We start from the raw sequence: 20,235 nt of genomic DNA on the forward strand, positions 1-20,235 counted from the left end.
AAGACAGTCTGCTCAGTGGGTGTTTCCTTCCGAAGAGTTGCCAACTAAAGTGAAGAGAGGTCGAAGTGTTGGAAAAAAGATGGTGGCCTCGTTCTTCGGAAAGACAGGTCATTACGCGACAGTTGTCTTAGAGGATCAGAAAACGGTTAATGCAGAGTGGTACACTAACAACTGTTTGCCACTTGTCTTGGAAAAAGTTCGAGAGAAACGACCTCGCAGCAGGATCCTCCTTCATCACGACAATGCCTCGTCGCACACCGCCAGGCAAACGATCGACTATTTGGCGACCTCAGACGTGGAATTACTGGGTCACCCGCCGTATAGCCCCGACCACGCACCCTGCGATTTATATTTATTCCCGAAAATAAAAGAAAAACTTCGAGGAAAACATTTTATGGACGCCGAAGAAGCAGTGGCTGCGTTTCAAAACGCCGTCGAAGAGACCTCTAAGGCCGAGTGGGCAAGGTGCTTTTCTCAATGGTTCCATCGAATGCAGCGATGTATTGATGTAAATGGACGCTATTTTGAAAAGTTATAATAAAACTAATAACTTGCTAGAATGCTTAGTTTTTGATTTTCTAAGAACTTTCAGTTTGACCCTCGTAGCATAAATAATTGGATACATTTTAATCATTCTTTTTATTTAAACTGTATTTAAATCAGGTATTTACAAATGACTTCGTAGTAAATATTGTATATTTTATGATATTTCTGGGGGTACAATATAATTGATATAGTTTCTCTGACATTTATTTTATATTGATATAGCAATAACGGTGTAAAAATTACTATTTTGTATAGATAGACGGTAGGATACTACATCTAAGTATTTACTGACAATTTAACATGTGTAATCAATTATTGATTTGAAATTTATTGTTTACGTATCGATGACATTTGAAAACTGTATAAAATGGTTTATACTATTTTATATTTGTATTTAAAATTAACGCATATGCCTTGTTATAGATAAAACTGCCCCTAGTTATATTCTAAACGATTCCGTGTACGTTTTTGTACAATGAACACTTCGTTCACTGTGTCGCTATTTAAGAATCTCATTTTAGATACACTTTATTTGTCAAACAGAGTCAATATAGCGCTCTTTCAATCGCACTTATGTAAACATATGAAACGGACGATGATTGTAGTAGATGTCATCACATGTCTGTTTTAAAAAAAGAACGAGAAATAAAATTTAACGGATGCAAAAATAAGTCTATCTGATCTATTTACTTGTATTTGTTGAAACAACACTATGTTCCATACTTTGTCGATAGACGTAGATCATTATAACACACGTGTAAATTAATCCTTACCTCGTTAACACTAATCAAAGGTATAAGTTGTCCACTATCCTTTATTTATATTTGTATGTCGAGCACAATATTAAAAATTGTCAGATATCTGTCAAAGACATTTCAATTTCAACTAAAACACTTTTTAACATGTTTGTGTGATGTATCTACCTTATCGAAGCTAGTCAATCCTTGGGTTTACATATCTTTTAATATCTGTTTAACAGATATATAATTACTACTGTCCAAAGATCTATTTTTATATACCCGCACTGCGGAGCTTTCTTGGGGTTGATTAACTACCACGTTTCAAATAAAGCCTCTCAAAGGCTGTGCTTTCCCACGATCGCTTCTATGTCATCAATTTCTTTAACACAAGCATCTGTTAGTACTATAGGCTCTGCGTCTGTGATAAGTACATCATCTTCCACTCTGATACCAATTCCACGGAACTCTTTAGGTACCGACGTGTCCGTAGGGCTTATGTATATACCTGTTAAATTAAAATTATTGTAGATAAATAATAATATTAATAATAAGGGTAGTATGATAGTGGATCACTGAGAATTATTTAAAAAAAGTTTTAAATGACGTCTATGTATATACATAAAAATACATCTCAATTTTCAGTGACCAAGTCACCCTATAACTTAAGAAGCACTACAAGAAAACTGCATAGAAACAAAGTAATTCTGAAAATATTACTTCTGGTATTAATACTTCGAACATTTAACAGTTAACTATGAAAGTAGCACGAATTTGACAGTTTTGTTTGAACTTCGCGCGTTTGACATTTTGATTTGAACTTCGCGCGTTTTACAGTTTGGCCTGAATTTCGCGCATTTGACAGTTCACGAAAAGATTAGGATATATCGATACTTAGTGATATTATTTCTTCACTATTACTAAGGATATTTCAAATGACTATATCCTTTTTTATAATATCACATATTTTGAATTTAATAACTGCCATTGGTTGGATTGACTCTTATTTAGACTAACACAATAATAAAAAAATATTTCAGTGGAATTAAGTTGAATTACCATGGCAATTAACGCCTTTGGGTGCATGGCTCATGGAGAACTATGGTGGTGACCGACATAATTGGCCACAACCCTTAATCATGAGGAAAAGACTAATAGTATAGTTATAACATGTGATATTGTGGATCCCTGAACTGTAAGCTAAGATCTAAGAAGGTAGGAGTCAGTTACCAGGTTCGACGGTGACCACCATGCCGCTGCAGACGGGCACGCGGCGGCGCACGAGTGGCGCGTCGTGCACGTCCAGCCCCAGGTAGTGGGACACGTGGTGGGGACACAGCCGATACGCGCGCTGACCAAACAAACACATATAATTTTTCATCCATTATTCTTATAAAAAACTATATTGAAAATATTAAAGAGCATATACATATATGGTGATTAATTATAGATATAAAAGCTTTATAGGGCTAAATGTATAGGTCGTTTGTCAGTAAAAAGCTATAAAGTTATACATTTTTAACACGTTCACTGCGGCTTGAGGTCGATTCAGCCTCATGGTAGACTTTGCACTGGTGCGGCGCGTAAAACTCGTGTTTTCTCTCTAGTGCGGCGGCTGTTTACACTCAACCGTATGAGGTATGACAAAGACAAATATAGCTTTCTTTATATGCTTCGCAGATAGCATTGACTCAATATTGTAAAAAAATATTGATGAACATGAGGCAGAAAAGGCCTCAACCGCACTACTAGGAAGTTCAGCTTGAGGCTGATTCGACCTCAGCCGCACCAGCTGAAAGTTCTTCAAAATTGGGCCCGCAGTGAACGTGTTAATTACCCTGTATAAAGTGATCATTGAAATATGTTACATAATTTTTTCTGGCATGCCACAGGATATTATATTCTGGCAGTACAAAGTCTACAGGGATGGATATTTAATTATAATTAATATTTATATTTAGTATTCTTAATTGTGAATATCAGTTTTCTTATTATGTTATCATTACGTTATTTATTATTTTTGAAACCATTGAATTTTGGATATGGTGTACCATACATTAATATAGAGAAAATTAGCTATACATTCATTCCTTCAAAGCTTTTATATCTATTACCAACCATCCTGTTTACTATCTTTTCAATCGATAGAAGCCCACTGCATGGCATAGGCCGTAAAGATATCTAATTATTTAATTTAATTCAAATGACATAATTACAAAACATTCATGTATCCTTAAATAAATGTACCACAGATTAAAAATTGCAGGTTTACATCTATTGCCTTATTTTTATTTAAAAAAAAAAAACTCATAACTATATGCTTAGGCCGACTAAACTAAATTAAAAATGATACCACAGCCTTTATAATAAAAATATCAAAGAGAAATATCCCTTAAAAAGATGCACAAAATCACATAATTGTATATCATTACATACCTGAATCATATCATTTCCATCCAAGTTCTTTGGCAGAATTCCTTCTTGTTGAAGATGTGTGCCCAATAGTCGGCACATTTGATCAAACAATTGATCCAATGGGGGTCGCTGTTCACCTACCAACTCTATAAGACGTTTCTGCAAAATTAAACAACTGTTACAAAAAAAAAATGGTCCATCGAAATAAATCGATTTGCATGACATTTTAACTATGCTTCCCAATGTTGTGCCCACGCCCCACAGAGGGGCAATTCGATTGTTAATGGGAGCAATACAAAAGTGTCGACTCGACACGAATTTTTTTAGGAAAGACTAAGATGGACATGACACATAAATTGAAAAATATTGTTTTTACTAAATTCTGTCTACAACTTTTAAAAATTATTTTTAAATGTATGATTACACATGAAAGAGATGACTTCATTGCATTTGCACTTGGTGCGTTTGAAGTTGTGTTGCTAGATGATTTAGGCTTTGTGCAGCTTCATCTAAATTGAGTCCGCGGACTAAAAATTTACGCTTTGTGATCATGCCCTAGTTACAACGAAGACGCACATGCGTTGAGGGACTATACCCGTGTAGGTGTGATGTATAGTGTAGTGAATGAGGAGTACTGTACATTGAGCGAAGCGAGAATTACTCGGCGGTCGGGAGGAACACAGGCCTCTGCAGACCGCCCTCGTATGAACGCGGACTAGGCGGGCGCGGCCGCCGTGTCATGAGTACAAGTGTAATGAATGTTCGGTGTATCGTGCCCGACGAGGATCGACGTGTGGTGAATGTCCTAGCGTCGATGTGTGGTGAATGTCCTAGCGTCGATGTGTGGTGAATGTCCTAGCGTCGATGTGTGGTGAATGTCCTAGCGTCGATGTGTGGTGAATGTCCTAGCGTCGATGTGTGGTGAATGTCCTAGCGTCGATGTGTGGTGAATGTCCTAGCGTCGATGTGTGGTGAATGTCCTAGCGTCGATGTGTGGTGAATGTCCTAGCGTCGATGTGTGGTGAATGTCCTAGCGTCGATGTGTGGTGAATGTCCTAGCGTCGATGTGTGGTGAATATCCTAGCGTCGATATGGGGTGCGGAATTTATTTAAATTCCGCTTTAAGGACGGCGCGAGTGCAAAGTGCAAGAGATGACATGTAAATTGTAATTAAATTGCGTGTCATAATGTAATGCAATAAAAAGAATGTAATAAAATATAATAAGAAGTATTTTCAGTTAAAAACTAACCTGAACAGTGAGGATTAGGTCGTACAGTATCCTATGGTATTTTGAGAATTTCCCCGAGACTGGCCACGTGCGAGATATATCTGAGTTGTACATCCATCTTTGACAACCTGTACGATTGTTACATAATGTTATACCAGCTAAAAATTAATCAAACTCCAGAAATTCTGGGTACCTTGGCTTTTGAGGACTGACCCTTGATATTAAATGTGTAAATTTTATATTTGAGTTACCCATGGACACTCTTTGCAAGGCATAGGTCTCCCCTGGATATCTATGGGTATATATACCATAATCACCACGCTTGGAAGACGGGTTGGATATAAAAGTGTTGTATTATGGTACACAGAGGACGCTGTTGCCAATTCTCTTTGAAACTTGTTTGTGATGTCACAATCCCATAATGCACAAAGTGTGAATTATATAAGATTGTATCCGGGGAATAGAACCCGCGACTCCCGATCGCAAGTCTCCTTACCACTGGACTACCACTGCTGAAAATGTTAAAAATATTTAATGGAATCAGGCGTTACCTTGCGGAAGTCCATCCTGAGTAAGAAAAGGACCAATATTTAGCCACTTCCGCACATGCAGTGGTAGTCGTGCAACAAAGTGCACCGCCCGCCAGCCCGCTGATAAATGCCTATGCGGCAAACAACGCGGATTACACAAGCGCCATCGTCGAATCACTCATCACGAGTTTCACAGAGTCTCTGTGTTTGGCACTAATCGGTGTAACATAACTCCTGAAGATGCTCCGTGGAGGGGTGAAAGTGGCTAAATATTGGTCCTTTTCTTAGTTAAAAATATTATCAAGTAAAAGATGACGTAATAATAATCACCATTATCATTTCAGCCGTAGATTGCCTAATAAGTGACATGCCTTTCCCATTGATCTATTAGGGGGATTGGAAAGTAAAATTTCTGTTCGTTCTGGCATTGAAAATTTGTATACTAGATGGCAAAAGGTTGTTGATAACGAAAGTGAATATATTGTTGATTAGACCTAAATACTTGTTAAAAATGTAGTCGTGTGAACTTAAGAAATCGAGTTTACTTTCTGATCCCTCTAATACAATACATCCCGTTGGGCTCAGCCTTTCTTTCCCAGCCTTTAAATTCTTAAAGATCTTTAATTAAATAATAAAAAAAATAAGTGACACATTACCAGAGTCGACAAGAAGCATTTCATTGTCAGCGAGGAGTTGATTGTTGTTAACATAGTGTATGTGGGTGGCCCGAGCACCGCCAGCGACCACTGGCGGGAAGGCTGCATGTTCAGCGCCAGCCTGCCGACAAGTGTACTCCAGGACCGCATCCACTGTCCTCTCTGATATCCCTGCACAGATAATAATGGGTTAATTCGTATAATTATTTTATATAAATACAAAATTTATAATAGTGTTTCAATGATAAATAATTATCTATCTAAAATGAAACAAAACCAGGCTCCAACTTTCAGATGTCTTCCAAGAATATCTACCCTACAGGGGTATTCAGTACAATATCAAATTTTATTTATTAAACATAAAATGAATTATATTACTTATTAACTATTAGACAATTTTTTTTAATTTAAAATTATTCATCGTCGTTTTCTCATGATTGATGGTCTTAGCCAAGCACGTCAGTATCTGCTACCTTTTTTTTTTCAAAACGCAAATAACAAGTAAAAAGAGATCGGCGGGAACAAAAGGCGAATTCCACGATCGAACCAGTCGGAGCTGACGGCGCGACTTGAAAAAGGTGGGGTAATTAAGGTCATTTAATTAAGTTATGACGGCTCTATCGCGCGTCCCTTGCTTTAATGCACTTTTTACTGCAGCTGGGGGGTGGTGAGACGAAGTAAAATTCGGACTACAATAGATGCTCGCCCTTTAGATGGTTCTATAGTTCTTTTACCAAACCTCTCCACCAGGTGTCGAAATTAGCTGCACCTAGAAATTACCTGCCAGCGGTATTTAAGAACCAGTCTCGAGGAATGCTGGGAGTTTGTCGCTTGACGATTTGGAAGCGATACGAAGCCATACGAAGCGATAAACGGGACTTTATTTAGACTAAAGTATACCTCGTGGCGTGAATAATGTGTTCACGGAGTTACGGAATCGTAAGTGAATAATCAGTATTGGTTCAAGGCTATTTTTTATCTCGGTGGCGCGAATAAACTCATCTTCTGAGTACGAGTGGTATTTAATTTCGAGCCCTATCCTGACACGTGTCAATATAATTGCTTAAGGCACAGTAGACTTTTCATGAAGGTTGTTTATACTGGTCTTATTTGTAATAAAATCAAAATATCTAAGAGTAAACTGTGATACTAGATGAATTCAAAATAATTCACACTCAAACTTTATCTTTTGGTTAGGTTAGGTTAGTTTTAGCGACTCCGAAGCCGTCGATGGGACGATATGGTCTCTAAACATCGTGATAGCACCATGAAGGTTTCGTGGACCATGATTCGGGATCCCTGACCGGGAGATACCGCGGTCCCCTGTATAACGCAGAGGTCGATCACCAGGGGGGTGTTAGTTGGTAGGAATCTTACATAACTCCGTCCTCCCCCCAGAGGCAGGGCATCTTGAACATCCAGAAGATTTTTCCCCAAAAGAAAAAAAAAGTTACGTTAGTTTACAAAATAGGTTAATTGTCTGCAATATCTTCAAAATAATGGATATGTTTAAACAAAATTATTATAACCTACCCACCGGGTTTAGTGCACGCCATGGCCATATTAACAGACTGTGATCCGATATAACAGGCCTCTTTCATCAGCTCAATCTCAGCCGGAGATTTGACTACTCTCATAAGATGTAATGCCTTCTGTGGGTCAAGCAGTTCCACTTGACCATGTCGCAACACTGACCGGATGTCTTCATGTATGTCTGAATTGGCTGGACTCTCATTGTTGTACCACAAGACAGCTGGCTTAGATTGCGATGTTATTCTGAAATAATTCCACAATAATTATAGCAATAAGGTATTTACTCTTATATTATTAAGGTTCAAATTGTTATAATGTTAATTTGTCGTCGTCGTTTAAGCGCGTAGACCCCTAATGTAAGGCATAGGTCTTCCCCAAAGATATTTATGGAGGCATATACCATAATCGTCACTCTTATCAGGCGGGTTGGAGATCATAGTGGTATTAAGATTCATAGAGGATGCAGCTGCCCATCCTTTGGAACCTTGTTTGTCAGCAGTGGCAATCCTATACAATTAATGTACGAAGTGTGAATTATAAGAGTTTATCTGAAAAGTCAAACGTGCAACCAACAATCACTGCTTGGTCCAGCTCTTCACGGGGCATGGAGGGGTTCTTCTCTGAGTACCTTCACCGCTTTAAGCTCAAGGAGGATCCCGCGTGCTTCTGTGAACTGGACGTGGGCCAAACCGTGGCCCACCTTGTGGCCAAATGTCCCGCGTTCGGAAGACTCCTAGTCGGCTCCGAATGCCGGTTAGGCACTAACATCTGCGAGAACGCTATAGCCTCGCTTATCGAGAATAATGAGATGCGACCAGAGTTTCTTAGGCTATGTAGAAAAATTGTGATAAACGAAATAAAAAGAAATTTGAGTTAATAATAAAAAAAACCTACAATCGCTAGTGTCAGTCCTGTTTTACTAGGTTACCACTGCTCTATACTACCCAAAATAGATAGTGTAGTTTTATGTTGCATGTGAAACAGAAAGTAAAATAAATATATTTTCATTATATTTTCTTGCCAGAGTGAATAGAGGTGATTAGTTACAGATATTAAAAAGCTTTAAAGCAATGAATGTATATCTTATCCAAAAATCAATGATTTCCGAAATAATGAACAAAGTACTAAATATTAAAATTTATTATTGTTACTACCTGTCCCTGTAGACTTTGATTGCCAGAACTTATTGGCTCAATGCGCCAGGCATTAATAGAATATATTTCAATGTGTTAACTTTAGAAAGGATGCCTGGAGATAGATATTAACATATTTCAACATGATATCTTTATACAGTATTATTGGAAATTGATGTAAAAGCTATAACACTGGTACCAGTAGAACTAATAATGCTTGCACTGGTTTCTGTTTATGGTTATTTTGACCTTACATTATCCGAGTACATAAAGGCTTCTAAGTTTGTTTGTGGTATCCAAATTTTTTTGTTTGATTACATCCTAAGATATATTACTTTGGTTTTGATTGAGGTTAAATGTTTGGCAGCTAGACACAGTATATTATGGTTTATATAGGAAAAGAAAACCATTTTTAAGTATTTTCATTATACATGTATATATGTATTTATTTATATATATATATACATCAGAAGACTTACTTTGTCAGATAATGTTTGAAGTTATCAACAGGTCTTGCTTCATCCACAGCAAAGAGCTGTGCTGATATTGAACAGCCACTGCGGGGGCCTTCCCAAAGCTCAGCATGAGTATCTTTCTCATGCACAAATAAAACACTCTGTGAATACAGGAGAATTATTATAATTAATATACTATTAAGTTTATTCATAAGTAAATAATTTGTAAAATATTTGTTACACATTTATATATTAAGCCCTATGCTGCTCTTCTTAAAAGATGCAGCAGATTTTTAGCAGAAGATAGCTTAGGTTTAGGATGTGACGACTACAGGCATTTATTGCCAAGCTATATATCAATGGTATTCTAGATAAGATTTTATCTAAATGGCTTTTAAGGAAAATCTGTGCAAAACAGTTCTTATTTCGGAGCAGACAAATATTGTCTTTAGCCCTAAGTGTAGGTCTATGTGTCCCAACCCAAAAGTCCAATGTTAGCAGATCATTCAACATGTTAAAAAAATAAAATAAAAATCAAATAAACACTAAGTAAATTCTTACCTTATAGCTATCAAATTCCGCTGGTTTAATCATTACTAATACAGCTGAAGGTTCCAAACATCCAGTCAAATAAAAGAAGTCCGAGTTTTGTCTAAAGACATATGGGATCTTATCTGACATATATTGCTTCCGCGCTGCTGGCACTACTATCTGTTAAATCAGATAGGATGATTGATATTAAAATAAAAGACATTAAAATATGTTCAAATATGGGAAATTGAAAACTTAGAATTTAACCCAAATCCATATTAAAATATAATGTTTACATCCTTATCAATATTTATTTGTCAATGGAGAAGGCTATGCACAAAGCTATACTGCAACACCAAATCAAGGAATGAGGAGCTCTGCACAAGAACCAAGGTCAACAATGTAGCTCAATGATTTCTGTGTCTTAAGTGTGTTGTGTTGTCTGAAGTGACAGTAGGCAGGGCAAATTGCTTGTGCAACCAACAGCTGTTAAGAATCAATGGTTTTTGAGTGGCAACCACAACAGAGAGACATGGGTTGGCTTCCCGCTAGGTTGTCCGACAACATACTTAAGGTTGTGGGATGCGGGCAGCGCAAGAGACCTTTTGGTGGAGGCCTTGGCCTTGAAGAATGTCTAGCAAATGACATGTTGATGAATGATGATTCTTATAATAATAAGGACTTAAAAACGTGTACTTACTACATGACTTTTGTGAGCATTATCCACTTCAGATAGCAATTTGTTAACTAATGTATCTCTTCTTTCTTTATATTCCATTTGAGTGATTCCACAAGTCAAATGTCCTGGAGATATCATGTGAGGGTGCGTATGACACGTCGGCTGGCCGACAATACCTTTGGGTATAGTGAACTGGGATAAAGAGGTTTCTTCTGGGGGTATATCCATTTGAGACATGCTCCTCCATTTATTCTGATTTAGATTCTGTCTCAGCAAATGTTTCGCATGTTTTATTCCTTTAAAATTAATATTATTTTTCTTTAAAATCTTGGAGATATGTGATTATATGTAATTATAACCTTACTTACCAGGACCCGTAAATCTACGAAAATTAATCATCTTTAAATAATTGATTAATAAATAATGATAATAATCTTTAAGTTTATTCTTAGGCTGTGTATCAATCTAAATTGGTTAAAATAATCTAGGTCAAAATAAACAGAGGATCCTTGTTGAACTTTGGCATTTTTTGACAGACTGTTGCGACGAATAAGAGTAATGATATTTTTTAAGTAATACAAAGAAATACATAAGACGAAAATGAAGTTTTGTGTTACGTTAATATTTTTAAAAAGTAATTGTGTAATATTGGTCATAGAATTTTAATGTAATATAATATTCACGAAGCCAATGCTCTTTTTATAGCATAAAATGGAACGTATCAATCTTTGCTCCATTTTACGTAATTATTTCACGAATTTACAAAATTAATAATTTAAGAAAAACAATGAAAATATTAAAATTTTATTGTTTTTCTGTATAAATTTCCACCATTTTTTTCAGGATATTTTTACCAAAAAAACATATTGAAATGTTTCAAATTATTAGGGGGACCGGAAAGTTATGTCGTTTCTGTCGACAAATTTTACTTAATTGATTAATTTTTACTGCTCCGACATTGAATTTTTTTTTTTCTGTATGGCTAAAGGTTGTTGATAACGAAGGTGAATATATTGTTGATTATAAATAAAAAACTATTAAAAATGTAGTCATGTGAATTTAAGTTAAGAATGCGATATTACTTTCCGATCCTCCTAATATATATAATATTTTGGCCCGTATTAGAAAAAAAAACAAGGCTATTCAAACTTAAAATTTGTTATTAATATAATATATAAGTATAATATGAGTTTAATTTTAAATTACCTTTCTTTTTTTTATTATTAGACATTTTATAGATAAATGCTTCTATAGTCTTGTGTGCAGTATATAATGCATATATGCTAATCTTATATAGCTAGTACTGTCTGACTGCCTATGAACATGGACTTAATTCATGAACAAAAACGGTATTGGACTGCTGCATTTGAACCTTAATATTTAGTCAGCCCATACTAGCCTGCTGGTATTAAAATAATTGTCTTATTTATAGACGAGGGACTTCTAGTGGCGGCTGAAGTGCAATAAGCAAATACGCGACTATGTAACTATGTAACTTTGACAAAAAGCACCAAATAGTCTTTTGTTTTATTCCCTAGATTCTCTATAACTAAAATTGCTTCCGATCAATCAAGATACGGTTGAAACATCGAAATACTCTCGGCCACTTCATATCTAGTTAAACTGCGAATACGGAATTGCAAACAGACAGTGAACATTTATTATTACAAAAAAGAGTACTGAAGAATGATCCCCGCTTTGTCCTAAAATATGGATGAAACAGTGTAAGAGATATGCACGTTCAAAAAATCAAAATAAACATTCATAATTTAAACGTAAGTAAAATGATTATAAAAATGTTTTCCAATAGAAAATTATATTTTCATTAAACAAAGTTGTGTTAAAAGATCACTAACCCACAAAAAGACGCACCCATCTTGCAAGTTAGATGTGTCATTGAGCCATTCAAAGATGTAACTTTCTTTTCTATTGTTTTAAATCTATATAATACGTATTACAAATTATCTTCATGTACATAAATGCCGATTGACGCCCACTGGAAAGAATAGGACCTCCAAGGGTCGCTAAGATAAATGGTATTACGTTGCCTGCATCCAGAGACTTCTGCATCTTGACTATGTCATCGGTTCACCCTGATAGGTTGTTGCATCTTCTGGCTCGTGGTCGCCATTGGAGCACCTTTTGGCTCCTCTAGCTCTTCAGACGAGCTACGGGAGGATACAGAGATCAAATGTTAAGTAAGATTTATCGTTTAAAATTATTATTTATTACAAATATAGCATATCCAGTCTAATATGACGAACATCAAATAAATATGTGCTGCGAAATAAACACCAATGTAAATAATAGTGGAGACGAGAAAAGAAAGGCGACGCGAGAAAGAAGATCAAAATGTGAAGAATGAATAATTTGAGGAAAAGAGAGAAAGAATTTGTGAACGGACGAAAAGAGAGAATAAAATTGTAAAGGGTGTAAGCAAAAGAGAAAGAGTTTGTAAGAGAAGAAAATAGAAAGGGTGATAAAAATTAAAAATGAAAGGGTATTTACAACCGTATTGTAACGTCGCTGCCCCAAATAAAGTAGGGGGGAACAAGAATTGAAAAAATTATTACGAACATCAGGTACTTAAGATAGCAAATATGTGATGATATTCATTAATTGAGCAGACGCTTAACCGTGGTCTACAATACTTGTTGATATGGTAAATTGAAAAATCAACGAGTCCCCTTTTTAAAGGCTGTACTCTTCCATGTCTCGTCTCCCTCACTCCTGAGGACCGTGACTCTTTTGTGAAAGTTCATAGCGCACTACATTAAGCTATCTGTGCCGGTCTTAGACGGTGTATTGCTTCGTCTATTGCAGTATCGAGCGTGGTTCGGACCTGATCCATCCAGCACATGCGGCGTCGTGGTAGCCGTCCGTGGTGGCATATCCCTGTCCAGGGATCCAAAGATTTTAAACTCTTCACTGCTTTAGTTTTTCATAGGCTTTATAAAATTAGTAACACTTTTGTGAGCCCTGTGTACGGTATTATAATAACTATATACGTCTTTAAATAAGCATTGTTTAACCTTTTATATGCCATCCCTCACCTTAGTCTTTACAAAATTCTTACGCCGGCCTTTCCTATGCAACATATACATATATAAATTTTTATATATTAAAGCGAAAGGGCTAAACTCGTGTGGAGTCCACTCTCGATTTGCCCTCCTGAGCAATCAAATTGCCGCCAGTGGGGCGTGGGCCACACTTTGGGAAACACTGCTCTAAATTGTCATGTTATAATTTTCTCTCTTATTCTCTCCTCAATTATCACAGTACAGGGTTTTTATCATAGTTTACCATAATATTTATTATTCTGGCGATTTAATTTTTATTTTTATCACAAATGTTACATTTATCACTATACATTGTTTTTTTTTTATTTTAATATCCTATTGTAGTTCTTACAGCTATGCTTTATTTTTATTCTTTATGTTAATCTGCTTAATTCATTTATTCCTATGTGCCCAGTATGGGGCAGAGGGCGTCCACAATACGTCGCCATTCCCAGCGGTCTTGAGCCACACGCTTTACTTCGCTCCACGTCATTCCAACTGTTTTTTATTTCTGTAGTGATATTTCTGATGTGATCAGAAATCCCCTCGGGGAGTGTGGCCTGTCCAGTTCCACTCGCGGCGTTTGATCTGCTGGTCGATCGGCATCTCACCGCAGCGTTTCCAGAGATCTACGTTGGAGACTTTCTCAGTATATACCGATAATACGTCGAAGACAGTTGTTAACGAAGACATGTTTGTTGTTGGAAATCTGTTTACATGACTCTATATTATATCTAACTTTTATTCATGTAATAAATTTAAGAAGTTCATTAAATAAAAATGTGTTATGAAAATTTCTTTTATAGCGTGAAAAATGATTTAAGTGTATATTTACACTGCACCTGGGAAAAAAAATGCTTGTCTACTTAAAACATATTGTGACGCCATCCGTTTACTTTTCCGGTGATCAAAACTTTTTCCAAGTTGTCATCGCTTATTCTGGATCTGTTACCAAAAAAAATCAAAAATTCGCTTTGTATATATAGTGGAAAGGCGAGGAATCACTTCGAATTTTGTCCAGTATTGATGCCTTGGTTCTTTGAGTAGTCCACGGAATTTGCTACGTTCACCTCCAAGACTTCATCTCAATTATGTATATGCTTAATCGGTCTTCTTTTTGTAAGGTCCAAGTGTTAGTTCTAAATAAGAATATGGAGACAGCCAGCGTGATGATAAGCCGTTCCGGGATCTCGGTGAAGAAGTTCCTGTCTATCGATATTCGATGTAGCCGAGACATGACGTTTTAAGTCTTCCAGATACGTCTATGAATGTCTGGGTCGTAGGAACCAATATTGGTACTTGTGAAGCATAGGTAAGTAAAGCTACTGACTGCTTTAATAGTTTAAGCGGGCTGGCGGGCGGTGCACTTTGTTGCACGACTACCACTGCATATGCGGAAGTGGCTAAATATTAGTCCTTTCCTTTTTTAGGATGGACTTCCGCAAAATAATGCCAGATTCCATTAAATAAGTAAGAAAATACTTTTTAAATCATAATTTATAATCTTTCGCATAGCTATACATTAAAAATAATTGTTGTTAACTATTTGTTTCTGCGGACTTTATACTGCCTGTCACATTGCAAAAAAGTTTCAAAGCGATCGCTTTAGACAGGGTGATTGGAAATAGGTATAAAAACTCCTTGAAATCTTATATACATATAACCCTGTGTATAAAGCTATAGACGATGATAAAGACTGTGCAGAGAAAAGGATAATCCCCTATCTCAGTTTTATCGAGTTACCTCTGTAATTAATTTTTTTTAATAAGTTTAACTCCAAAACATCCATTTTGTATTCAAAATATACAACAATGAATTATATTAGCTGTATAAAATATTGTAATTTAAATTACGAACAGCGACGGTTTCAAACCAGTTGCAATAAGCAAAAAATTGACGAAAATTTACGAAACTTTTCTTTTTAATTTGTTGTTGTCAAATCAAAAGCTGTACAGAGTACAGATTATAAAAAAATGTTATTAATAGATAACTGTCTAATGCCTCAAATGGCCCTTTCTATATGAATTTGATTAGAAAACTGGTCATAACATTCAAAGTGCAGATAGCAAACATTACAACGAAGATTTACTTCATAGGGCATTCGACTATTGAACCTATAACTAGGATTGCGGTGTCTAGGTGTGCGACTATTTCTTTAGTGGTAAAAAGGTTCTATGCAGGCTCAATGGGAAGGAAGGTCGTTACGTTCACCGTCGACTCTCGAGCAATATTTAAAGATTCAGTCAGCGTCGAACTGCCAACGCTTGCGCACGTCGCTCAACGAACCGACGTCGTCGCTCCGAGATCGCGGAATATAGTGCCGTGCCCGTTATAGTGTTTCACAACTGTTCAGTGATTTGTTTATTTTCCCATTAATATCGGAGCCACGGTGCAAAGCGAACGACTACGAGGTTTGTTTTATTTCTTTGCGTCTAATGCTGTCTAGTCATTACTATGTACTTGCTTACTTCGGATTGTATTTTGCATCGTTTTGTAAGCCATTCATTAGCTGTTACGGATGCTTGCGTTGGTTACCTAACTTACGTCCTCACGATCTCCTCAGTTTTGAAACGTTGTTATTATTCATTATTAATCCGTATATGTTAAAAAGCATTAGATATATTTTACCAAAAAAATGTTTAAGTGATTAAAATAGTTTCTTTTCTATGCGAAAATTTCTCGTTATAGAATGTAAAGTTGGACGCGTTTTTTTGGCGCGGGAAAGTAAGTTTTCCGCAAACAATGGCTGACTATCCAGTGTTGCAGATAATATATTCTTATGATAATTATGCCGCGAACGTCATCATGCGGAAGCTTATTCGCATCACGCAGTGCTTATTGACCGACGACTGGCATTTCTTATTTTTTTCTTTTAACTCTGACAAGTTAAAATAAAAAAAAAACAGTTTAAAATTAAAAAAATACGTTTATTCATTTAATCTATTTGTCAATTATTAATAAGTCATTGTCATTTCTTATGTAATTACAATTGTTATTAATCAAGTTTATTTCGATTAATGGGACAAGATAAAAAAGTCATTTGAATAAATAGTATTTTAATGATATTTAGCAAAAACGGTTTCTTCTTATTTTTATCTCTTGTAAATAAAGTTTATAGGTCTGATATTTTTTACATAAAATTTGTTTCAAATTTTAATATTTATCCAAAAAATTTTATTATTCTTTAATTCAACAATATAACAGGTAAACAATCTTGAATATTTTTATCGCCTGCAATTTTTGGACAATAGTGTAACTATAACAGTAAGGAAAGATGAAAATATAGTTTGTTAAGATGATCTGGTTGGAGGTGATGTCATTTTAGTACTTAGATGTTATTACTATCTAGTAGTATTATTAATGACCAATAAGAATTATTTTTCCTCATGCTTAGTTTTATATATTATTTAAAAGTCTATAAGGGAACAATTTTAGTTCAGCGGTAGAGGACTGAGACTTCGATCATTGATCGAGGCTTCCTTTCCCAAGATATAACCTTATTTAATTCACACTTTTTGCATTAATTACATAGGATTGCTAATGCGCACAAAAAAATTTACTGAGAAAAGGCAACAGCGTCCTCTGCGTCTCACACCGCGAACGCCAACCCGCTTGTCAAGCGTCAGTATACCCATCCATTTAAATATATATATATATCTTCGAGGGAGACCTATACCTTGTACTAGCCTCTATGGTCTGTAACAACGAAGGCTATATAAAGTTAAGAGACGTTATACATTTACATAAGAGCAACAATATGCTAGTTCCACATCCACAGAAAAGAGAAAAAAGAATAAAATTGAAATGAGAAGCTTGGAGGACTCTCTCTCAAATTAATTCCTTTAATCCTTTACGTTTTTTAAGTCCTTAAGGTTTTTATTCGTCATGGCACCTTCTTTATTGATCATTTGATCGATTTGAGTTAGTATAAAGATGTCACTAAGTGACATCTTCTCTTTTTTTTTCTTCAAATTATTTTAAGACAATGACATATGAACGAAGTTCTTTTTAACAGTTTTGTTAATATTATTAAATCATTTTAATCATTCTGTATCATTAAAAGAAAATAAAAAAAATTAAATACTCACTGGAATCTAATTAGAATGTCAAATAAAAATGAAATTTACTTACAAGTTTCTAAGTTTGTTCAAGTGGCCGCATAGCTTTCGTCTTTTGCCCTTTCTACCGCAAGTTCCGCAGTGGTATGATGGCGGTTAGACCGCGCGTGTCGTAAATTGCATTGTTTAGATTTGCCTTTTGTTTTTAATTGTGTTTGACTTCGCACACAATGTGTGCTATGTCGTTGAGACAAAGATTTTTTATGGATGTGTTTTACAATTTGTTTTTTAACTGTTGAAAGTATTGTAGGAATTGTTATCGTTTTGGCGTCATATGCAAAAAAAATATCTATTGAAAATGACACGAAGGTGTTACTTGGTGATTATATAACGCAATTAAAGATCGTAAGCCGAGAAATATATTTTCTTCTTAACATAAATAGTTCTCTAAAGGCTTTGGTAAATATCGATTATAAAAATTATCTAATCTATTCTAAATATATTCGATTTACAACTTACTTTTTTATTTTCTTGTATGGTGTTCTGTAACCAGGCTTTTTAAATGATCGCCTAGATAGGTTATATGCCATTTGGATCAAGATAAGTCTATGTAACATAAAGAAATATTGAATGTCTCTAGTTTTTATCTATGATTTTTTTAACGATGCATATTTCATGAATAGTTAGTACAAATAAGCTGTCTGTTTCTCTTTACGCGTCCTGCACATAATTTGTATGGACCTTTTAAGGTATAACGATGTTCGTTTAGACAAGACGTTTATATTCAGTCTCATTTAATCATAGCCGTTTAGATTTTTTGTCAATTTGTCCTTTCGTTTGTACAAACAAGATGTTATTTATGTGAACATACGCGAAATTTATGATACGCTTAGTGGTGTAAACGCGCTTGTTATACTTTCAAATATACTAGTTGTAAAGTAAATGTACCTCGTTTAGTATTAATGTGATATACATAGTGATTGAAAATAGTGTAGAATCTTCAAAGGAGTTAATATATAGCTTTTACACTTATTTACAATCACTTTACAGAGTATGTTACACTACATTTTTTTTAACTGGAATACGATAAGCTAATAACTTCAGGCAGTATAAAGCAGAGACAGATAGCAACCAATAATTAGTTTTAATGTGTGATATAATTATTACGTAATTGATTATTTCTGAAATAAATGACATTTGGATAGCCATACACTCCTTCAAAACTTTTGCACTTTACAAATCGATTCGTATAAATAAATTTAATTTTAGTCGTATTATTGACTTTAATTAACAGGAACAGATATTTTTTGGCCAGTTTATAATAAAATAACGGCATTTAGATAGGTTATGATTTCTATGTCTCTTCTAGTAAAAAAAAACTGTTCATTTAATTGATTTAGTACCGTGGTACAGTAAAACCAAGAGTTTTATTTTTTTTACGTCATTCAGTTATTATATAAATACATCAGAAGCGCATTCACAGAGCCAGCGGTGGAATGTGCCCATTTACTCGAGTTCCGCCTCTCGGACGCTATGGCGTTGTATGGCGGGGATGTACTGTTTTGTTACAAGTTAAGAGTTTTACTAACATTCCTAATAACATAACGAATCAATAAATAGTCACCAGCGGGGATTGGATGATTATATGCCATAGCAACTATTCACAAAGGAAAACATCGTAAGGATAACAGTGCACATACAAAAAACCAAAATTCAAAAGATCCGCATTATTTCTCTTTGATGAGTCTTGTATGTTGGCGACACACGTTCTTGGGACACTACAAAGCTAACCACCATCACCAAATAAAAAGCATTTGTTTTGTTAGTTAATAATCTCGGATTGCAGCTTCCATTGCAATAATTTTATTGGATATTTATCACATTACTAGACTTAAGGATAAACATGATAAAATAATATAAATGGTATTGCAAAAGTTTAGAGCTGTTAAATTTATTTACAAAAATATACAAAAGAGCAAGAAGGAAGATGTTTTATAATCAAAAAACAGATTATAATTGAAAAAAGACAAGTATTTTGTCCGATGTTAATAGATTAAATTTGAGGTTAAATTTCGAATTACATTTTAATGACCACAGATTGATTGTACCAAAAATGAATACGAAAATCTTTATTCTTTTTTTAATTCTTAATAATATGCATCTAAATATGTTTTCATCCCTTATGAAGAAATCAGGTATTTAAGAGTTAAAAGTTATTGATGAATCGCTTGTAGCTATTAACTTGGGCTAGCGATGAAAGGCCCGTAAAACCTTTACTATTCCTTCGTTATTATCGAAACGGGCGCCGAGAGTGAGCCGTTAACTTCAGATGGTAATGAGAGGTAGTTATTTTCTATTTTTAAAAAGCACTGTAGTGTTTTGTATGGTCATTGTTAGAGCCTAATTGAGGAACCATCTTAAGCCTTTTATAAATAATCGTCCAAGTTTAATTCAACTATGCTTATTCCCGTCACTGCATAGAATAACAGAGTATTCTTTTTTGTATACAATTAAAATAAATACAGATAAATGACAAGTTACATGTAATAAAAAATATATGTAAATGTTTTAGTGTGAAAATATTGTAAGCCGGTGGCTACATGCAATAAAATAAATATAGATAAATGAAAAGTTACATATAAATAAAAAAAATACAAATATTTTAGTGTGAAAA

The 20,235-nt window shown here is 35.0% G+C and overlaps 2 protein-coding genes across 4 annotated transcripts in view; one reads left to right on the forward strand and one right to left on the reverse strand.

Annotated features, from left to right (window-relative positions):
• Positions 1-1,174: 1,174 nt before the first annotated feature.
• LOC137929599 (xaa-Pro aminopeptidase 3-like) lies at positions 1,175-10,950 on the reverse strand. Its single transcript, XM_068772623.1, has 10 exons — positions 10,813-10,950; positions 10,466-10,740; positions 9,796-9,945; positions 9,259-9,395; positions 7,651-7,889; positions 6,114-6,284; positions 4,949-5,055; positions 3,720-3,857; positions 2,514-2,634; positions 1,175-1,791 (listed from the first exon to the last, which is right to left on the reverse strand). The coding sequence occupies exons 1-10, from the start codon at positions 10,841-10,843 to the stop codon at positions 1,622-1,624; spliced, it is 1,539 nt and encodes a 512-aa protein (XP_068628724.1). The 5' UTR covers positions 10,844-10,950; the 3' UTR covers positions 1,175-1,621.
• A 4,809-nt stretch (positions 10,951-15,759) lies between these two features.
• pot (papillote) overlaps positions 15,760-20,235 on the forward strand; it is a 101,928-nt gene continuing 97,452 nt past the window's right edge. For all 3 annotated transcript variants that reach the window (XM_068772660.1, XM_068772662.1, XM_068772661.1), the window contains exon 1: positions 15,760-15,914. The gene's annotated coding sequence lies outside the window, so the exon portion shown is untranslated. The remainder of the gene's footprint in view (positions 15,915-20,235) is intronic.

The sequence above is a fragment of the Battus philenor genome, unplaced genomic scaffold (assembly GCF_028537555.1).
Source record: "Battus philenor isolate CCGP_79_NKW_IND1 unplaced genomic scaffold, ilBatPhil1.0.hap1 SCAF_5, whole genome shotgun sequence".
Lineage (NCBI taxonomy): Eukaryota > Metazoa > Arthropoda > Insecta > Lepidoptera > Papilionidae > Battus > Battus philenor.